We start from the raw sequence: 21977 nt of genomic DNA, 5'->3' as shown, positions 1-21977 counted from the left end.
ACATTTTCATTACAATGAGGAAAACAAACGCACGATCCCACTGCGAAGAAGCAGACTCATCACTCAGTTCTTGTGTCGCTCGAATATCAGCAACCCTGCCAAACCACCAGAAGAAAAAGAACGAAAGCTAAGCAAAAATTGCGAACACACAGAATCAGTGCTCACTCCACATTCCCCCGCATCGTGCCTTTTGACTGAGCAGCGCTTTTCTCTCAAGAAAAAAAAAGAACACAAACTCCACGAGTAATGTGTAGGTGACATATAGTAGGCTATGTCAATAAAGTATTATGTGATTGTGCACTGAGGACCTGCAAAAATATTCTCCAAATCCCCGTGGCGGCAGAAGTTGGGTGCAATGCTGAATATTTCTGTATTAAGTCTCATGTTATGCACGAATCTTGGGAGGAGCACGCCTTCTCTATTGAAAACCAGAAGGGAAGGGAGGGCGATTATGAATGGTACCTGTAAGGTTAAGGTGCTCTTAAGCGCTTAATCCATTTAATAGAGAGAGCAAACCAAGGCAGAGTGGAGCAGGTAATGGATGTGGTCATTGTCACAAGAGATGTCTCCCGGCAGCACCCTATTTCTGCCCCCAAAACAGGTTTTACCGCCACTGTGAAGGGGTTTTCGGTGAGGAGAGAAGCACTGCAGAAGTATTCTGCCAGAACAACCCCATACCGCTATTTACATTTGCTGAAACTTGTGAGTTCTCCCTCCTCACTCACAAATCATGAGGATGTGCTTTGGTGTACTCTCCATGGAAGGGGTATGGTATCGGTTACCTTTAAGCCTCAAAACAATGCTTTTCACAAACACGCACATATTTCAAGGTGGAAGCGAGGCCACCTGTTTCTTGCCACATTTGTTATCAGCAGCTGCATTTCAATGAGGACAGAAGCCAGCAACACTTTCCTCAGTAGTTCGTAGTACCTCCGCCGCCAATACAGCTTGCCGAGAAGTAATAACTGCTTGACGTGATTCCACATGCACAAATTACATCAGCTTAACACTTAAAAGTATAGATAACACTGAATTTTCCCATCAAATTAAACGCTCAACCACTTCCTTCTCAGTTGCTGCAGTGCTACTGGCATCCCGGTACGTGGCATCCCAGCCATGGCGGTATGGTGAAAATCTGCAACCAGTATGCACTCAAGAACTCTGATCACATGTGGCCGGTCTGCCACTACTCAGAATACCGTCAATCATTTTCAAATGAAAGATGGTAGTACTTATGTGAAAGCAGTGCAATGTCAAGACTACTGAAACCTATATCGACTGCATTGCCCCTACTGTACTCTGCTAATTTAACTTGCAGTCAGAGGAATATAACTAGCCCAACAACTGCAGCAAACACAGTGAAGGTGCATGAGCCTTCACTTCAAGGTGTACTATCCTCACATCTTATAAAATCAGCTGGTAATGAGATTTCTTTCAAAACTTCTGGCTTTTCCTACGTTAAAAAGAAACTTGCATTTTCTGTAAAATAGCATTTCAGTGAATAGAATGCAGAAATGTATAACACAAGCTAGCTTCAGCTTGTCCTCAATGTCCTTTTATTACCCTAAAGCTGAACATGAGCTATGAGAGACATCATGAAAGAGGGCTTCTGGGCTAACTTCCAGAGCCCTCCCTGTTCCACAAAAAGTTCTTTAAACTGTGCACTGGCACTGCCCAACATGTAGGCAAATTTGCATTTTGCCTGTATTGACAGGCCCCAGGCACCATTCCATTCCATATTCTCAGGCTCAGCAGCCAAATGCCATAGCCAGTAAGCAACGGCAGCAATCAAAGAAAGCACTGAAGAAACCTGAACCTCAAAATAAACATAAGGAGCCACAAATGCAATAGTAGGTTAGGCAGATAAGAAACTATACATGCTGAAAAATGTCTTCAGCACTTACATCAATGTCCTATTTGCCCATCATAGCACTGTGCGATTCTGGCAAAGGGTATTGTAGAGCTTGAAGAAGCCATTGCTTTGAAGCCACATGGAGCTTGCTGTAAGGTAAAAAGTACCATGAACCAACAAATTAAAGCGTAATATAGTGCAAGACCTACATGCAGAGGCTTTGTGAGCAAGAAATAAAGGCATAGAATAGGAACACCACAATACTTTTTTTTTCTTGAAATGATGCGTGGCATGCTGATGTAAGTCACTGTATGAATTCGCCTCTGCCTGCTAAGTAATCCTAGATTAATATTTCTTTTGGATTCAAACTTTCACTTTAGGATTGAATTCGTTGAAGGGCGACTGCCTATAAAGCCAGAGAAGAAACAATGTTGACATCACCCGAGACATACCAACACTGAAATAAATCCTTTCACTCCATCTCGTCGCCAGCCTGGCAAAAGAACAGGTCAGGCATCACAGTGCCCCTAGTTACAAATAAAGCATTTACTTGATTTAAACTGCAAGTACATTTTAACATCAACCTATCCATATTCCACTATAGGCCCAAGATCAGACAAGCTCTCCCTTTATGCTTTATATCGAGTGAGCCTCTTAATTTGTAGTGCAGGGTCTTAATACATGCCTGTAACTACAATACTAATTTACTAAGAGATGTGGAACTTCATTAGAATTCATTTTATGACCTAAGTAGCAGAAATTGTATTTTATCTTGAAACAAGCAGCACGAAAAAACAAGGCTGTGAAAGGAGACAAGACAGGCGCTAACTTTCAACATATAAAAGAGTCAAGCAACGATGCAAACCACTCAATCACTTATAAGCAGAAAGCAAAACATGAGCCACTAAAATTTAAGAGCACTTCCCTAATCTAGATATCCCAACTCACTGCATGTTAACACGATGGACGGCTCACTAGCACATTCATTACCTAGTCGTGAAATGCCTTCAGCTTCAATGATTTTCCAGCTGATTTGAAATGGATTACAGCCAGAATGTGCGCAGCTGAAAGAAACTGAAAGCAACCAATGCATTCTTTACAATGCACAGCCAAGTTGGTACCTCTACCTATATCTACATAAATGGAACCGCTCGGATATTTTAGTGATTGATGTTTTGCTGTCTGCTTATCAGTGACTGAGCAGTTTGCGGCGTTGCTTGGCTTTATACATTTCATGTTTGCATCAATAAAATTTAGTTGCGAGTTATTGCCTGCTTGCCTCCTTTCACATCCTTGTTTTTTCGTGCTGCTACTTTCAAGATGACGCCTTACCAACTCATGCAAATTGCCATCCTTCTCAAAGTATGTTAATCAAAGAAATTTACTTCATTTGGTACTGACCAACACACATGACCAGGTTTGATGCAACTTAAAGGCGATCAAAGAGAGCATCATCATAAAGCATGAAAGTTGGCTCAGAAATGCACCTCTCCATGCCAGTGTAGCTTGCACAGACATGAATTTCTGTGGTAAACAAAACACTGGGCTGCTGCAAGGGTGGTACAGCAGAAGCAGAGGGTGCTCCGGCAGTAAGAGGAAATATGGCATTGAATGTTGCTATACACGGAGACATGTTGTGGGCTATGCAGCCAAGGTACGAAAGGAAAGGAGACAAGTTTTAGTCTCTTAGCCGAGGAGAGTGGTTTGCTCACTATTTGGGCTAGGCATGTGCAGGCTTGAAGTGAAGGGAGAAAGTTGGAGAGTTAATGCAAGGTCACTAGCGCTGAAGTAACCCACTCTACATGGCAAGGGAAGAGAGGTATGTTGCCTTCACTTTCTTGCCTAGCTTCAGCTGCATAGCCAGACATTTAACCCTGAGTATAGTGATGTGCTACCGTGTAGAATTGAACATTGAAAGTAGCACAGAAGTACAGCACCATTATTCTATCCATGATAAACAGGTAATACAGGTAAAGAGCATGCTGCGCTCTAAGGTTGCTGACGGCGTATTTACTTATCTTACATTTAAAAAAAAGTTAGTGACCCATAAATACGATACGTTTGCTATTATGAGAACTCCACAGCTATGTAAACTGCATGATGAAAGTGAACCTATGGATAGCTTGCACTGACGACTCACTAGGCACCCACTGGTGAACCAAAAGTAGAGCAAAAATCTGTCTAATTTGCATTCACCATCTTCATCATGAAGGTATTGCAGACACTAAGCACAGTTCACCATCATAGCACTTATGATATCATCCAAGCCATCTATAAAAGCTACCCAGATTATCACATGAACATTTCAGTAGAGATATGACTTTCCAAGGGTCATATTATGACACTGACCAAATTCTCATGAAAAAAAAATTATGACCAAATCAGCACCCTTCTCGGAGTTCAGTGCATGGGCGTGAGATATGCTTTTACACTTCTTTTCGTCAACTGCTACTGTTTCAGGAAAAGGGGTCATCAAACTAAGTAACCTGAGTAGAGTTGCAAACAACAAAATTTAGGAGTGTGGTGAGGGGCAGACTTTGTGGCATTGCGAAGGTACGCTACTAATGCTAACAGTAGGCAGCCTTGATTTGATCATGGGGTTCAACATGCCAAAGAAACTGACTTCGAGGGTCAGCCATTGTAAATAGCTCTGGATAATTTCGACCATCTACGCTTCTTTAATGTGCACTGACACTATAAAGCACATGGGCACCTAGCATTTTTCCACCATCAAAATGCAACCACCCCAGCTAAGACCGAGCCCGCGTCACCCAGCTCACTAGTCAAATGTCCTAAACGCTGAAGCTGCCACAGTAGGGTGTAGGCAGCCTTGAGGCAGGGTTACATTTGCTGGCATGTTTTGTACAAGTGAAGCTTATATAAGCTAGGTATGGCCAAACTGTGGCTCATGAGTAGCATGAGGCTCCTTGCAAAGTCCAGGTGCAGTTCACGACTGCTTGGCACCTGTCCACCTCTCACCATTCACAGTATTTCTGCATCTACAGCCAGCTTCTTTTTTTTTAGGAAAAAAACAAAACAAAAATACAGCCAGCTTCTCTGTTCTTTCCCCTTTAAGTTCCAAACCACCTTTTGTTTAGTATTCTTTTGAACAATGAAACAATGTGCCACCCTATGGACACACATCTAACAGAGCTGCTCACGACTGTAAACATGCTCATTCGAGAACTTCAATCTGCTTGCTTTACAAATGGGGCAGTAGAGGCATATTAACAGTCGTGGCATGAGTTCTTCACTCTGACCACCTGCTTTGTTAAATAAAAAAAAAGTCATTATCATCATTTACTTTGCTCTTTCTAAAATTTTGCCTTTTTAGTCAAGAGTTCTCATTAAAGGTATGGCAGCTGTTGCTGTAGGCCCATAGTTAACGAGCTGTCTGACATATGCCCGCACTGTACTCGCTCATACATGGAGCTGAGCCTTAGCAACCTTCGTGGTGATGCAAAGAGATGTTTGCCCATGCTAACATCTTGGCATTTCCATAATGGCGCAGATCAGTGTCTCCACTCCCACTTGTGCTGTGAGCATTCCTGTCACTAGCACACATTGAAACCAAAAGCGCTGGCAGCAGGCAATGTGACATATGCCAGCAGAGAGATGTTCACTTGCTTTTCCTCCACACATAGTGAATTACAATCCCAGAACTTAAGTGGATTGCCCGCTCCACAACAGAGCCCCTGCATCCAGCACAGATTGTGTCCCGACTGTGTATGGAACTCATGCTAGCGCAAGTAGGTAGTGCCTATGGACTGACAGAGGAATTGCCAGTCATTCTGTGCGCTAGCCTGTGCTTCGTGTACACATGCCGTCTGTTTTAAACCTGTAATAGGTCTTAGAATGGTGTTGACTTCAACAATTTATGCTATTCTTTCAGATAGTCGAGTGCGGGCAAGCACGGTAAGATTCCTTTGGCACTATTCTCAAATAAAACAAAGGCTCAGATCACTGTTTTCACTGTTTCAGAGTTGATGAATGGCTTCGAGTTCACAAATAGCACACAAAGATTGTTTCTGCACATAGTTTTCCAGTCGCACTCTGAGTAAGGTCTTTAAAAAAGATTATTGCAGAATACTGCTGCTCTCAGACTTGCTGTCCTCAAAAGTGAGCACTAGTTCATGACAGCAATTTGTATTCGTAGCAGCGGCAAGTACCAATAGTCCATTATTGCAGAGGGCACAGCAAGCGCAGCAGAGACAATCTACTGGAAATGGTAGGTGCAGCTGAACACATACTCAAGTAAATTTCCAGCCGGTCCTGTTGATTTCGGCAGAGCAATCCAGACTGCTCCATGGAGCGATCTTGGCTCAGCAATCGCTCCTCATCTGCATTTGGAAGATGAAACCTGTGTTCCGGATCTGCATTTGGAATACAGTTGGTCAAATGAGCAGAAAAGAATGTTCTGTAAGTGACCACAGTCTGTTATTGGAATTCACCATTAACAGAGTTTTACTATCTACCACCTCGATCTGCTCATAATTTAAGTAGCATTATAAAAGTCTGTGATCCTGCAGGGACCTCCAATCTCACACAAAGGATTCAGTGGCGTAGCAGGCACAACACACATCAAGAGGTGCCAGATAGTGTAACTTGTAAGAAATGTTATGCTAACTCTTCGTTACTTGCTAGCAGAGCAAACAGTATGTCCGTCATCAAATCTTTTAAACCCTACTTCATGGCAATGGAAAAAGGCATTTCGAGTCCACTTGAGGTCTAACTTAGTACAGTAGCGATGAACAAGCCCCTGAGCCTGCCATGTGCCAAGGCGTAAATGCGCTTCACTGTATTGCACGAGTGAACAAGCGGAAGGCTGTAAGCTTGAACAATCTGTTTCCAGAAAATGGTGACGTTGTTTGGGCAGTTAGGTTGGAATTATAAGCAAGCACTCTGCCCGTACCTTCATCTACTGGATTTCCTCTCAAAGGTATGTATGCCCTGCAAACAATGTTTGCAACTTAATCAAGGAGTAAAATCACAGCATGTTCTGAGGACTTCGATCATAACATTGAGTTTTTGATCATTCCAGTCACCTCAACATCAAATCCAAGACATATGTGGCAGCTTATGGAACATTCGCACATACAAAACACACCGAGAAATGCAAGCCAGTCAGTCTAAAGGCAGCCTATCATCCTCATATTGTTCATAGCCTTCCTAGTGCCACCAAGTTTGCTTCCCTACCAACCTCTGAACATGCAATGTTCCACCCCAACTCGGGTTACACACAAGCAGTGCACCAAGAAAGGCAAAAGTTCATCCCTAGCTCCCACTACGTCAACTCGGAAGAATGTGCAGAGTCTAACCAGATATATAAATTTTCACAAGAGAATTCAGTCAAGTGCCATCTTTCCATCTTTCAACTTTACTTGCTCTCTAGCAGATCTAGCTTGGATTCATTTTGCACTCAAAGCTCAAGTTATGTTTCAACAACTTCAACATATTTATCAGGACTGCAGTACAACTGCTTCTATTATCCAACCTTTTTTTTTTTTTTGCTGAAGTTGACATGGTGAGTGAGCAGTCTAGTTATACAATAATTTCTTCCAGTTTTAACAGCCAATTAGAGAAATAATTTTTGTGAGCTTTCCTTTTTAAAGCTGCTTTGCTGACAAGTTCCTGCCTGCAAGCCAGTGAAGAAAATGTGGGATTATAGCTATCTGCACACTTCGATTAAATGATCTCAACACTGACATGATGATCAAGTGATATCTAGGAAGACATTGGCACTAGCGCAGCAAGCAGTCTGCTGCTTGTGCATCATGATGGGCCAATGCTATCGAACTGCGAAACCTTTTATCATGTCAAAACACGCTCACCCGATCAATTATGAATTATGAAAGGCTACGCACTCCAAAGTGGAAACACATCCATTCAAAAAGTAAAAAGAATTAAATTGCAGAATGTAACGTGACTGTTCAAACCATGTATGGAAGTGCATGCGGCCACCAAACGATTCATAAATGTGGTAGCCTTTCATGAGCTAGATCCAGACACACCACCACTTGTTGTTGCGACTAAAGGAAGAAGATAACGAAAATGCATGGGCCTACTACTGGCTCTGTAGCTGAGCCACCTCCACTGCCTCTGTAGCTGAGCCACCTCCACTGCCTCGTGCGGACAGAAGAGAAAATAGAGAAGAAAAAAGTGGGAGAGAGAGGCACGTCGCGACAGCCGTTGTCCACCACTGAAACGGTAGTAGGTACAAAGACTGTCTACAACAGATAGAAATCCAGTGGCAGGCTAGCCCCCCCCCCCCCCCCCCCGCAAGCTGCGGTGACCTACCAATCGCAGCACCGTAGGGCCAGGTGCAGCCACCCCCCGAAACCACTTCCTTATCAACATCTACAGTTGTTTCTACAAAACATGCATAAATTTAAACAAAAACACCACACTGGAATGATACCTTGAGCAAAGGCTTGTTTTGCTTGGAATCCTGCATGCACTCCTCAATTTAAAACCTGCATGAATTTCATACACTGAGCACAAAAAACCTGCACACATTTTGATTCACATTTCATATCAGGGAAGATGTCGATGGGGCATCTCAGCACAATTAGTTAAGATTTTTTTGCTTCATTTGTAGATAATTACACAAGAAAATCAATACTATTGGTACTGTTGAATGCATGATTAACTTTACACCTTACTGCTATTTTTGGACTGAAGGCCTGAGTTTGGTGTCTGTCATTTATATGCACTTTGTAGTTTTTGTGGATTACTTCAGTCAAAACAAATTATGCAAAAGAAAATGTGAAGCCAATACAGGTGAAAAAATTCAGAAATAGCTAAACAATTTTTTTTTTACCTTCTACTTGCACCCAAGGCTCGACAATGGTGCTTTAAGTACGATTACAGCTGAATCATACTGCCGTCGCGTGTTCGCCGGCTCCTTCTCCCATAATCCGCAATATTTATAGAACATTTGAATAATGAGCTAGCCCTGTCGTAACGCAGGTAGGTTTTACCGCTTATGCAGTCCGTGTAAATTCAATGCACAAGCGCCGGAGCTTCAACTGCAGCACAACGTAAGGACCGGGTCGAGGCACTTACGAAGCTGCCCATACTAAATTCTTGCCGAACGCTGAATCGCAGTACGGCACCGGCATCATGCACCCAGCAATGAGCTTACGAATAATGATTTGTACGGCATATTCTACTCCAATCGTGCAGCCCATGACACTGTCTCTTTTCCAAGACACTGCAAACGCATTAACACCCCCCCCCCCCCAACCTTTGTCAAAACCAAACAACCGTTTGTTATGAACGCGTCTTGTTGTTTACGAACTAACAAACTAGCATTGTGTTGGCATGCATGACCAGTTCTGCGCTGTTTTCAGAAGAATGTGCAGGACAGAAGGAAATTTACTTACATCTGAGATGCCAAACGTGTCCCGGGTGGTGACCGCCCTCCAATAGTCCCGCCGTCAGCGTAGTGTTTCTAGTGAAAGCGCACAAAGGAAGACGCACTATCTGTTGGGCACGCCGGCACACTTTTTGCACAGGTTTACACAGAACCTGACGACGCTTCTGCACATCGCACGAGCTATTTTGCTGCGCTTTGTGCCTCGCAAATCTCGAGAGCATGACGCCGCCAGCAGCACAAAAGAAAGCGCGACACCGCGACGCCGCCACCAATGGCTATGACTAGCACTACAGCTTCGGCTGCTTCGGCAGATTTCGACTTGTTTCGGTTTCGGAAGTTGCCAACTGCAACGGCTTTGCTGTTCGCCTAACAGCGGCAAGCACGATGTCAAGTGTCTACGCGCTAACGCTACATTTTTGTCGTGTATGCGCGCCTGTAGTTTGCGCATTCAGAAATGTGGCGGTGCTAGCGAAAGCTAGCGGTGGCGGAAAAGACCACCGTGAGTTTCGCTTCTTTTTTTGCGATGCTGGAAAAACTATGCGTGCTTGTCATGTACGTCGGGTTGACAGATAAGAAATGCGTTGCGGTGGTTCAGCAAATCGGAGCTTTGGCCCAATGCATCGCCAAGTTCCTTGCGAAAATTCCTGATCATAAACAGTGACAGTGACCATTGTTTTAGTTGTGTGTTTATATTGGAAGACCAAGTGATTTGTTTGGAAACAGACGCCGAATCCTGCTCGCACACTGTTCCACTGGTCACCCGCGAGCGATACTTTCTTTTGTGATCTGTGCATCACTACTATCAGTGTTTAACTCTTGAATGGTGATGAAATTTTAATGGCTCTAGCTTATAGCAAAAGCAAAAACAGTTGTGTGAAAGCATGGCGTCTGCAGTCAGGCAAGATATGCGACATGCAAAAATAGCCTACCGGTCAAGCTTCAAGCGAATACAGTGTGGGGTGTTTACGTGGGGATCCGGTAAAAACGTCCCCGGAAAAAATGTCCCTATTGGCGAAGTAGGAAAAAATGTCCCCGAACGGGGCTGGAGTCTTGCGCTATAGGACGTAGACTACGTTTCTCCGTGGCGAACTGCAATGATGAATGATGCATGTTAACTTTATTACAGCGGTTTCACCCGTCGGCTTGGAATTGACCGCGAACATCGAATTGATGCGGGCATTCATGACAAAAAAAAAATTATGGCAGCGGTAATACAGTGAGAGTGACATGCTTTAATTTACGCAGTTCATGTAAACGTTTCGGGCCCCCAGAGGACGCAGGTTCCATATGATGATTACATTTAACTTAAAGCCGAGAAAGAATGGCATAACATTTGTTGGTTTTTTTCATGTGTGTTCCAGAATAAATCATTTTAGGGCCGGTTTTGGCCTTGGGGACGTTTTTTCCTAGTTGCCGCTTCTTCAGGGGACGTTTCTTCCGGAGACGTTTTTTCCGGGGACGCTTTTACCTACACCTGTTTGCGTGCACGTTACTTCAATTAAGCACTAATGAAACTGACGATACAAATATTTCAACTTGTCTCATTGGCCTACAGCATACATGCAGTAAAGAAGCAAAAGCAGCCAAGCTGCTTGTTCCATGCAGCATAAATAATTATGCACTGCTGTTGGGAACTGCACAGCATATATTGGTGGACGATCGTTGAACGTGCAGCTTTCTTCGATAGGTTACGCATCTCGCGTGACGCAGCCTACAGTGACATTGAAAAATATGCCATCTAAAAGACATTTCCTTGCAATATTATGCTGCAGCATATATGTGTATAGTATGCATAGCTTCGAGATGCAACACATATACTGTTGGTATCGCCCCTCATAAAGTACTAGGATTTTTGCATCTTTTCATCAGTCTAAGATCACCGATTCAATCGTTTCTTTTTTTTCTTTTTCATTTGACAATGAGACGGACAGCATTTGCGAGTGTCATTATGCAGCAGAAAGCTTCAATTCAGAGTAGTTCAGTTCAGCAAGGGTTTGTTATAGTCTCAGGAAACTTAAAAATGGCGTATAGATGTAGTTGTGCATGTCAAAACTCAAAAGGCTGTAGCAACTTTTTTGCTCGGCATATCCTTGTGCTGAAAAAGAGAGTCAGTCCGGTTGTTTATAATCAGCCAAATGAGTGATGTAGGGAAAGAAGCAGAATTGTTGTCATTTTCTCTCCCATCCCATCTGTTAGTGCTGTTCAGTCGTTTGAGAATTGTCTTTCTGTAGTCTTTGCAAGGGATTATGAGTTCGTGAAGTTCAGTACTGGAGTTAGCTTTCACATTTCTGTTATCACACTTACTTTTCCTTCTACAGATGAAACTCCAAGCCAATTCTTCATACAAACTTGTGATGCCTAACGGTGGTAAAGCTGTGCAGTTATAGTGCGTCACCTCCATTCATATGCAAAACACATTATAAGGGTGATTTTGACTGCCAGTTTGACTATCGTATACATGGCAGCGGCAACACATCAACATTGTGCACACAGCATAGTGGCAGATACAATGAACGAAGGGCAGTGCTAGTCAAGGTGTGCAGCAGGAACATCATTTACTAAACTTTAAGTGAACAGTTCTCATTCGACTGAAAAGGTTCTGCACAATAAATACCAAAAAATCCTGATTAGTCGACATATTGGTCATGACATCACAGTTACATGACCTCGCATGAGAATTTCAAACATCTCACAGTGAAATGAAGCTAACAAAATAGGAAGGGTGCAAATGAAGCCAATTATCAAGGAAGCTCTTCTAATGAGGACATTTCAGAAAATAGTAGTTTAACAAAATAAATACGTTGATACTAAAGCTCGAACCCATGTGTGCCCTCTGCATGCAACGTCTATAGCCATGTAGGGTCAAAGGTGTGTTAGTGGGGCATTTAGGGAATGCTGTTACATTGGTAATAATTTTGAAAAGTAGATAACATTAAACGAGAAAAATTAGATAAAAATTTGCAGAATGAAAATGCATTTCATGTTTAAGATGCTGTCACGTCTATTATTGAGGTAAACTAGCTGAAGCTCCAAAATTATTTTAACTTTGTGTAACTACTTTCCCTTCTTATATTTTGCACTGATCATTATAATTAATCTTTGATCTTCTGCATGTTATGCCACTGATGTGAGTTCAATGAATTAAGTTACAATGCTCAAATCTTGTCTTAGTTCATCTTATTTCTTCCGCATTTCTTTCATGCCATGATATATATATATTGCGGATACATTTTTGTTTTGTGATATGTTCATGCTGAAGTCTGTATTTATTAAAGAATATATGTATTCTATTGCCTATATTTTACATTCAATGTAAGCAGCACGCCCATGTAGATATACAAAAGCATTAAACTTGAAATATATATGGCATATATATCAATGATTATTCAGGAATTAACATGTAAATACAATATGGTTCGCCAACCAGATGAAGGAAATTGGTATCAACTGTCTAACTCGGTGATAAACTGTAAAACTATGACACAAACTTTAATTCTCTTAATTATCTTTTCTATTTAACTGTCAAATATGAGGACATACATGCGGATGATACCACTAAATGGCAGAAAGTGAAGTGGAGCTCAAGAGACTTCTGATGCGCGTACAAGAAGAGAGTGAGAAGTTTAGACTTAAACTGAACATTAAAAAGACAAAGATCATGGCGTCTTGCCCCATCAAGTCCTGGAGCATAGAGGGACAAGAAGTGGAAACTGTGACAGATTTTCTCTTCATGGGCTCCAAGGTACCCCGGAAGGAGACTGCAGCCATGAAATTAAGAGATGCCTACTTCTGGGAAAGAGAGCCATGGCTAGCCTTGACTGCCTAGTAAAGAGCAGAGACATTAGTCTGCCAACCAAGATCCGTATAACTCGTGCTATAGTCTTTCCAGTTGTGATGTATGGATGCGAGAGTTGGGCTGTGAAGAAGGCTGACCGCCGAAAAATTGACTCGTTTGAATTGTGGTGCTGGCGGAGAATCTTGAGAGTTCCTTGGACGGCCAGAAGATCAAATCAGTCGATATTGTCGACCATAAACCCTGACTGCTCATTGGAGGTTCAAATTCTAAAGTTAAAGCTCAGCTACTTTGGTCATCTGATGAGAAGAGAGGAGTCGCTGGAGAAAGATTTGATGTTGGGAAAGGTTGAGGGTCACTGGAGAAGGGGTAGGCAGCGAACGCCATGATTAGATGGCATCCTCGAGGCGCTGCAGATGAAGTTATGTGATGCTAGGAAGATAGTGAGAGACCGGAAAGCGTGGCGTGATATGGTTCATAGGGTCACGAAGAGTCGGACACGACTGAACGACTGAACTGAACTGAACGGATGAGGACATACGCCTATGAATATCTTCCAAACCAACTAGAACATCCAATTGAGAACTATATATATACCATATGAAGTGCCATTTGAAATCCCGGGGACCAATTCAAATTTTCAAAACCACTTTGAATATCCAATAGGGTAGGACATATATGAATTGTAATCCTGTATAATATGGAAAATCCAGTTGGGATTCTAAATGATCATTATGAACGTGAGAACAATTGGGAGTGCCCATTGTTTGCAAAATCATTTGGTTAATTCCGTTAGCTGCCAAATTGGTCGTAATTTTGTGCCCATTTGAGCACATATATGGCTGTATCTAATTGGGTCAGTGTGGGGCCGAATGGAACCATATTATAACTGGTTTAATTTTTTACGGGGAGGCTTAGTGAGCCAACTGAACTCGCATGGAACCTGAATGAGCACTGCGAAATCGAGTGCTGGTGCTGTACGAGCATCGTGATCTTAAGCGAGCGTTACGATGTCTCCTACAACTGAGCGTACGAGCTCTACGAGACCGCGTACGGTGTCTGCGGGGGTTTTACGTGAACTGTACGAGATCTTCTACAAGCTGCTTGAGCCCTCGTACATCTGTAGGAGACATCCTACAATCCTCGTACAACCCTACGAGACATCGTACACGCTCTAGGAGACACCGTAGACGCCCTACGAGACATCGTACAATCCTCGTACAACTCTACGAGACAACGTAGGCGCTCTAGAGACCTCATAGAATTCTATACAAATCGCATAGCTCATAGAAATCACCCACATTTCTCGTACACATCGTAGCAATCTCGTACATTTCGCATACACTTTTTCAGTAGGGCGGGGACATAAACCGACAGCTTGGTGAAGCAAACTCTCCGCTATGTAGGTAGTTCTCGATTTCTTGATGTCGTGCACCGGGGCGGGGTCATGAGGCGTCGACTGCAAATCCGCGGAGGCCGATTCGTCGGTACGGGCAGTTATGTAGAATGTGACCGGCCTCAACGCAGTGGAAGCATTATGGCCGGTTGTTTGGTGTCCTCCAGGCTTCCAACTTCTTGGGACTTGGGGGTCGTTGGTAGGCTTGGCGGGCGGGGACCGAGGGCGGCTTTCAGGAACAGGACGGTAGGGGCGAGGCATAGTTCATCGCTGTTGACTCTTGTGCTGGAACAGTCGCAGCCGTCGCTTGAGGAAGGCCCAGCGCCTGCTGGACTTATTACGGACGACGTCCGTGAGCATCGCCACCTGGGGTTGTTGCGATGATGGCAGCAATCGGAAGAGCTCATCATGCACGATCTCTCGGATGAAGTTCCGAAGGTTCTCTCCGCTTGCAGATGCGCTGGGGTAGATTGGTCACTCGAGGTGGCGCGTCCGAGTGTCCAAAATCATCTCGATGGCAGATGCTTCCCTTTCAAATTCGTCCACAGTTTCCGGCTGGTTCCGGACAATTGTCCTGCAGAAAGTGACTCTTTAACGCCTCGCATTAACAATTTCAATATCTCATCTTCGATCATGTTAGGGTCGGCGCAGCGAAACAGGCGCTTCATCTCCTCTACGTATACCAGGACGGGCTCGTTTGGGAGTTGCAGTCTTGATTGGAGGAAGGCCTAAGCTCTTTCCTTCCGGACAGAACTTGCGAAGGCCATCAAAAATTCTGCTTTGAATATCTCCCATTCCTTTAAGACGTCTCGTGATTTTCGAACCAAAATCGGGCATGTTCTCTAAGAACAAAGTAGACAAATGCCTGAGTTTCGCAGCGTTGTTCCAGCCGTTGATTTCTGCCACACGGTCTAAAAGGTCCATCATGTCTTCCGCATCTTCCGCATCGTCCGGTCGTCCATGGAAGCAGGTGGCCTCACGGGGTTGGATGACAACAACCGGTGCTGTAGGCTGGGCCATCATCAGCGTCGATACCTTCCGAGATCGATTGGGGTCCGGCAGCAGACCATGTTCAGGTTGGAGCCCTTGAAGCCGGCGACTGGTGCGGTGGCCTGTTGGTTGGTCCTCCAGGGTAACAGGAACAAGGCTGGGGTCTTCGCTTGAAGGATCAATGGCAGCACCTCCACCAGATGTCACGTGGGGGTGACAAGGCCGTTGATACCACAAAAAGACAAAGGCTTGATGGTACTGAAAAAAAAATTGCTTTATCGGGCTGACTTGCGCCCGCAAAAGAACTATGCAAGTCGGCGGCGGCGATAGCAACAAACGTGCTCGTCGATCATCGAACAAAGAATGCTCGTCACAATCGTCAATGCTCAATTTAAAGGCTGCTCAGAACAATGTAGATAACGTTGCAAACTGCTACTAGCACAACCTTGAACATTGTAGAAACATACACAAGTGATCGGAATCTTCGAGACAGATTTCGGCGCAGCTTTCGCGAAAAAGAAAATGATAACTCGTCGTATCGCGACAACGAGCGTTAACGCACACGGGATATAGACTTAATACGCGTGCCAGGATCACAGTGAGAAGCCCGCATGCCAGCGGCTGTTAAAAAACAACAAATACAGTTTTGAACGTTTCGCGGCAATATCGCTAATCAAACAGCACTGGTTTTCTTTCGCGTAGAATCTCCTCTTACAGATTAGAGTGCGGAAGTATCTTTAAAGACATCAGAGCTGTTCCCATTTTTATATTTCCTCATTTCGACTACCTCTCTATATATTGTTGGATATAATCATGTTGTCAGTTCTTACATATGTATGGTTATTTTTCCGCATACTTTTCTACTTTGAATCAAGGTTTTGGGCTGTCTTTAGAGAGCTATTGATCACCTCTTCTAGGCAGACTGTGCTCTACGCTTATTGACAGATATATGTATGTATGTATGTATGTATGTATGTATGTATGTATGTATGTATGTATGTATGTATGTATGTATGTATGTATGTATGTATGTATGTATGTATGTATGTTGGTTGGTTTGGTTGGTTTGTGGGGTTTAACGTCCCAAAGCGACTCAGGCTATGAGAGACGCCGTAGTGGAGGACTCCGGAAATTTCGACCACCTGGGGTTCTTTAACGTGCACTGACATCGCACAGCACACGGGCGCCTTGCTTTTCGCCTCCACCGAAAAGCTGCCGCCGAGGCCGGGATTCGATCCCGCGTCCTTGGGAACAGTAGTCGAGCGCCGTAACCACTGCGCCACCCCGGTGGGGTGTATGTATGTATGTATGTATGTATGTATGTATGTATGTATGTATGTATGTATGTATGTATGTATGTATGTATGTATGTATGTATGTATGTATGTATGTATGTATGTATGTATGTATGTATGTATGTATGTATGAATTCTAGTGTGGTAATCGTCGTCTTAGCCACTGCCATGCATCGCGTGCTGGCGCGCTCGAGGACGAAGAATTTGGTCGCTGCCTTGCTGATTCGGCACGCCTGACGCTCCGCGGCGAGTTCCTCCTGAGAGGCTGGATCCATCTGGGTTAACTGAATAAAGACACCCCCACAATTGGTGGAGATGCTGGGTGCGTTCCCGTCCACCCTAGAACTAAGAAGCCCCACATTGCCATCTGCTTCCGCCATGCCGGACGATACGGCCACGACATCGCCGCCCCTCCCAACCACGGTCCTGTGTTCTGGAGCTCTATGGAAGCGTACTCCATGCCTCTTCAGTGGCACGGCCGATCAAGAAGTCGACGATTGGTTGTCAGCGTACGAGCGTGTCAGTAGTTACAACCGATGGGACGACACTCAAATTAAGTAACGTAATCTTTTACCTGACTGACGTGGCGAACCTCTGGTTTCGCAACCATGAGGCAGACCTGCCATCTTGGTGTGCATTTAAGAATAATTTTGCGAAATGTTCGGCCGGCCTGCAGTTCGCAAGCTCCGAGTAGAACAACGCTTGCGCGAGCGCACTCAGCAGGCCGAAGAGTCGTTCACCAGTTACATAGAAGACACCGTTGACCTGTGCAAGCGTGTGGACCCCTTAATGTCCGTAGCGGATAAGATCGAAAACATCCTGAAAGCCATCTCTCAAGACGCGTGCCACATGCTCTGGGTGAAAAGTCCTGCTACGATCAGTGACGTGATCAGAATTTGCCATAGCTACGACGAGCTTCGTAAAAAGCGCGCTTCTACCCGGCGGTCCAGCGTTAGAGACGACGCCATCTCTACACTACCGTTGGGTGGATCTACTCTATCAGAGGACAGCCCTTTGCTTCAACAAATCGGCGTTTTCGTTCGAGAAAAGGTCTCCCGCCAGCTATCACTGGTCCCTCAGTATATGTATCAACGTAAAGGAGATGACACACGGTAGAAAAACGGTAAACTTTAATCCGACTTGTCGGCCTTTTTTAAAGACTTTTTTTCAAGGAATGTCAAGAAATGCTCTAATGCTCTGCATTCCTCAGATGCTTTACAACGTTCGTTTGCCGGGAATGAGATGACGTAAGAAAAGTTTTGCAAAGGAGAACTAGAAATAGACAAATGTGGAAGTAGGGACGCACAATAAGCTTTTTTGGGAAACTTTCCACCCCCAGCCAGGACCTTAATTGAGGCTTTTCAATCTTCAAAGACTGCTGTTAATGCCGCCTTGTCTCTCTATAACAACCATTACACTGAATGACCTTACCTTTCAAGCTGCTAGGCACGTTAAAATAACATTCCAGAGCGTTTTTTCGGCAGCGTAGACAAGGATCTATGGCTAAAACATTAAAATCTGGCTGTTGCTGATGATTCTAACACGCTAACGTGATCCAACATCCTGAAACCTGACACAATTGTGTTTTAACATGCGAAAACTATGCTGGGATGCTGGGCGCAAGGCACAGTACGTACCACCTTTGCCAAAAGTAACCAGGTGCGTGTGTCGTTACTCAGTCGGGTAGTAGAGAATTTCAATGGACATCGTCGCCTTTGTCTGTGCAGATAGTGTACTGCAGGCAATGTGCGTAGCCTGCAGCTATGAAATACCTGAATACGTATTTAATTCGGCTGGACATTAGAGATCTGTTCAAACAGGATTCGATATTATGAAGAAGTAAGCTTTCACCTTGAGCCGGAATAAAAACGACCCTATCGTTTTGAATGTATGTGCCTGTATATGCTGCGGTATATAATCGTCGACAACAGGAAATGTTCGTGTAAAATATGTTGAGTTAATTTAGTATCAATGTCAGATCTGACTCTAGTCATTGCGCACATATTTCAGCACCGTAAGTTACATCAACCAAGTCAAGAACAGCTTTCTCTCACTGATGTCGACTGGCGCCTCAGTAATCTAGACGGAAGTGAATAGTGGGCAAAGCTCATTTAACAATCCTCACAATGCATAAAAGTTAACGATCAAGAGAAATGCATGCGTAAAATACAATGACACCACTGAATGGCACACTGCGACCCTACTGAGTGAACACAGTAGACGAATCCCCATTTAAGTCGTTGTTAGTCTGCACACAAACCATCTCACATCACATGAGAGCAAAGAAGCTTTCATGTGGTGTGCTTAGTTAACAGTAGAGATACCGGCTATAAATGTAGTCATAAAGGCTTCCCTGATGATCAGGCATGAAAGGTGAAGGCAGCCATTCTGATTAAAGTCTGTAAGCGCTGTAAACGCGGAGGAACATTGTTATGCTTGGTGTATCGCAGAAGCGTTAAGAAACGCCTGTTGCCCAGAACCCAGCGAAATGCCCCGTCTATCGAAATACTGACCTGAGATTCTGAGAATTATGTAAATAAATCAGTGAACTGGTCAATTGGTGTTATACTTGGAGACCAAGGGCCCACATGTGAGTTACACTTCATAAACTAGGCGCGATGTTTATGTTAGAGGTTGAAGGCAAGGGTCGAACATAGGCGACATGCGTTCCTGACCAGCACACTACACAAAGGCCATAAAGGCGCATTGTCCAAGAGAGAACCAAGAGAAAGCGTTATGGCTATCGCGTTTTTTTTTACACACATTTTATTTTCACCATGAAAGGGATACATGGCGAAAACGGGGGACTGGAAAAAAAGCTGCCCAGCAGCAGCTCGACCAAGCTTCGGCTGACCAGGCAGCAGTGGCATGCTATTTGGTAATTACATTGTCTTCTTTGATTGTAGAAAGAGACCCCATATTACATATTGATATAGTTATGAAGAATACAAATATTATATAATAATACTCAAAATAAACAGTGCATAATATACAGTGAGTAAAATAACTGATATAGGCTGATTCTTAATGAGAAAAGCAATACAGAATAGAAACTCTGTTTTAACCTTTGAGGCAAGCTGTTTAGAGAAATGTTTCTATGATATGCTTTTTGCTCAGTCCTAGATAGAAGAGAATGATGGTGTGGTAATGTTTTGCTTTGTAAAATCATTAAGGGTGTTTGGAAGTGTGAGAGCAATTCATTGCCAGCCATGATTAGTGCACGAGAAAGAGAGTTTCTGTGGTAGTCGATGGTGGTGAGGGTAAGTGTAATGTTGTTTTTGTAGATTACCGAGTGTGAGGAAAGAATCTAGACTTCCTAGCACCACTCTACGGTAATTTCTTACGAGTTTGTACTCATACATAATGCCAGCTTTTGCTATATTATTTTTCTGAAAATGAACTTTAGTATGCTCATAAAACCGTACATTTTCTATTGCTCAAACAGCTTTTTTTTGCAGCGAGATTAGTCTGGTTAAAAGTTTTTGATGTGTTCATTCTCAATACCAGGGTGCCGTAGCTAACATTGGATTTTAAAAAGGCATTATACAAAGCTTTTTATTTTTTTTGGAAATATATGGTAATTTCTATTCACGATACCTACCAGTTTTCGCACATTGAAGCAAACGTAGTCAATGTGCGTATTACAAAGCATGTATTTAGAAAAAAATCTAAAGCCGGAAAAATGTCAAGGCGAAGCTTAATAGACTTCCAAAATTTTTATCCAGTGCCGCGACTCCACGCTCATGCGCCGAATTCATTACAAAAGGTGGTGTCCTTAATACTTTAAAGCCGCTTTTTCCTTGCAGCTGAATAGATGAAGTTAGGGCATAGAGCCCTGCAGTCACTGGCCGCTTTGATATCTGAAATGAACTTAGTAACTGGTAACAGCTATTAGCGAAAGTTTTCCTTTGCTCAATTAAGGGGATATAGGTCGTAATATTTAGATATCTGAACATTTATTATCTTTGTCCTGGCCATTATGTCTGGTTTGAGAATTAACTGGAACCAGCGGCCTTTTTTCCAGAAGACCTAAAGAATATATTGTTTTTTTTTTGCATTTAAATTTGTAAACATAATAAACGCGCATTCATCTTGTCTCGTTTTTTCATAGCAGTAATTATGGTCAACAAACTCCGATTTAAAAGTCGTTTCTCTGTGCTTTCGTTGTAAACAAGAAGCTGTATCGTTTTTTGTTCTTCGTTATTTGACGCGGCGCTACTTTTTTCTGCTTCAGAAATTTGATAAATTTGAAACACATGCTCTAATTTATTTTATTGCACAAACAGCTCCTTGCATTCGACGCTCACTTGCTTCTTTATTTGTTGCTTTTAACCATTTCCTATTTTTTTTTTACAAAGACATTGCCTTCTGTTTTAAAGGGCAACTCCGGGGGTTTTTTGACATTCGAATATTGTAGTGAAACTTTTACCACAGGTTCTTCTCTCCGTCCGGACGCATTCTACAAAATTTGGGTGCCGTACGATAATCCGTTCACGCGCAATACGGCTTTAAAATATGCCGTTTTCGTGGCTTAAGTTGAGAGTATTTCTGCGGGCAACACTGAGTTTCTGACGTCACAAACAGTATACAGGCGTTAATGTCTACTTCCCGCGTGATTATGAAATTGTGAGGTTTATATTGAACTACCTCAGACATTTTATGCAGTGCGGCATGATTTCCATACTTTATTTTCACCATCCAACGCACGTACGAGTGTTTTTCTAATACTGAGTGTGACGTCACCATTTCGTCAAATGTGACGTCGTTTCTAGCCGTGAAACCAGTTTCGGTTTCGATTTGCTGTTTTTCTTTTTTTAAAAATACTTCTAATTGGAATTTTGGAAAACGGTTTTTTGTGTTGGAGTCAGGACGTGCCGAGGAATGTAATTCAATTAAAAACACAAAATGATGAAAAAACTACCGGAGTTGCCCTTTAAGCACAACAGGGAAACCTTAGCAGCCGTAACATTCCCACAGAAGTAAGAGTAGGTGTGGACATGAACAAGAATGATCACATTCGCTTTGTTTATAACAAAATCATTGCCATGGAAGAAAGCAGATAAATACTCTGCATTTCTGTATTTCGTAGAACGATCACTTGTTAAATAAATGGACAACGGAAGAAGTAACGACATGCCTACATGAGTTTCAGCTGATAGTTTTAAGCCCGCGCAGGTCCCATTTAAATGGCTGTACTTTTCTTCACTCCTTATACCAAACTTTTTGCTGACGACAAAGATGCTTTAGCGATTCACACTTTTTTGCAGAGAATA

At 43.3% G+C, this 21977-nt stretch overlaps 1 protein-coding gene across 2 annotated transcripts; it reads right to left on the bottom strand.

Moving 5' to 3' along the window:
- Nucleotides 1-1918: 1918 nt before the first annotated feature.
- LOC146191948 (uncharacterized) lies at nucleotides 1919-9472 on the bottom strand. 2 transcript variants are annotated; one of them, XM_084600014.1, is made up of 3 exons: nucleotides 9238-9472; nucleotides 6103-6225; nucleotides 1919-2001 (listed from the first exon to the last, which is right to left on the bottom strand). In XM_084600014.1, exons 1-3 carry the CDS (start codon nucleotides 9449-9451, stop codon nucleotides 1925-1927), a joined length of 414 nt encoding a protein of 137 aa, XP_084456140.1. In that variant the 5' UTR covers nucleotides 9452-9472; the 3' UTR covers nucleotides 1919-1924. The 2 variants fall into 2 exon arrangements, with proteins under 2 accessions (XP_084456140.1, XP_084456141.1); XM_084600015.1 differs by having other exon boundaries at nucleotides 6103-6192.
- Nucleotides 9473-21977: the final 12505 nt, after the last annotated feature.

Source organism: Amblyomma maculatum, chromosome 4, assembly GCF_055883805.1.
Source record: "Amblyomma maculatum isolate TAMU_Amacu chromosome 4, ASM5588380v1, whole genome shotgun sequence".
In the NCBI taxonomy this organism is placed as follows: Eukaryota; Metazoa; Arthropoda; class Arachnida; order Ixodida; family Ixodidae; genus Amblyomma; species Amblyomma maculatum.
This window is presented reverse-complemented; position numbering and strand designations above follow the sequence as displayed.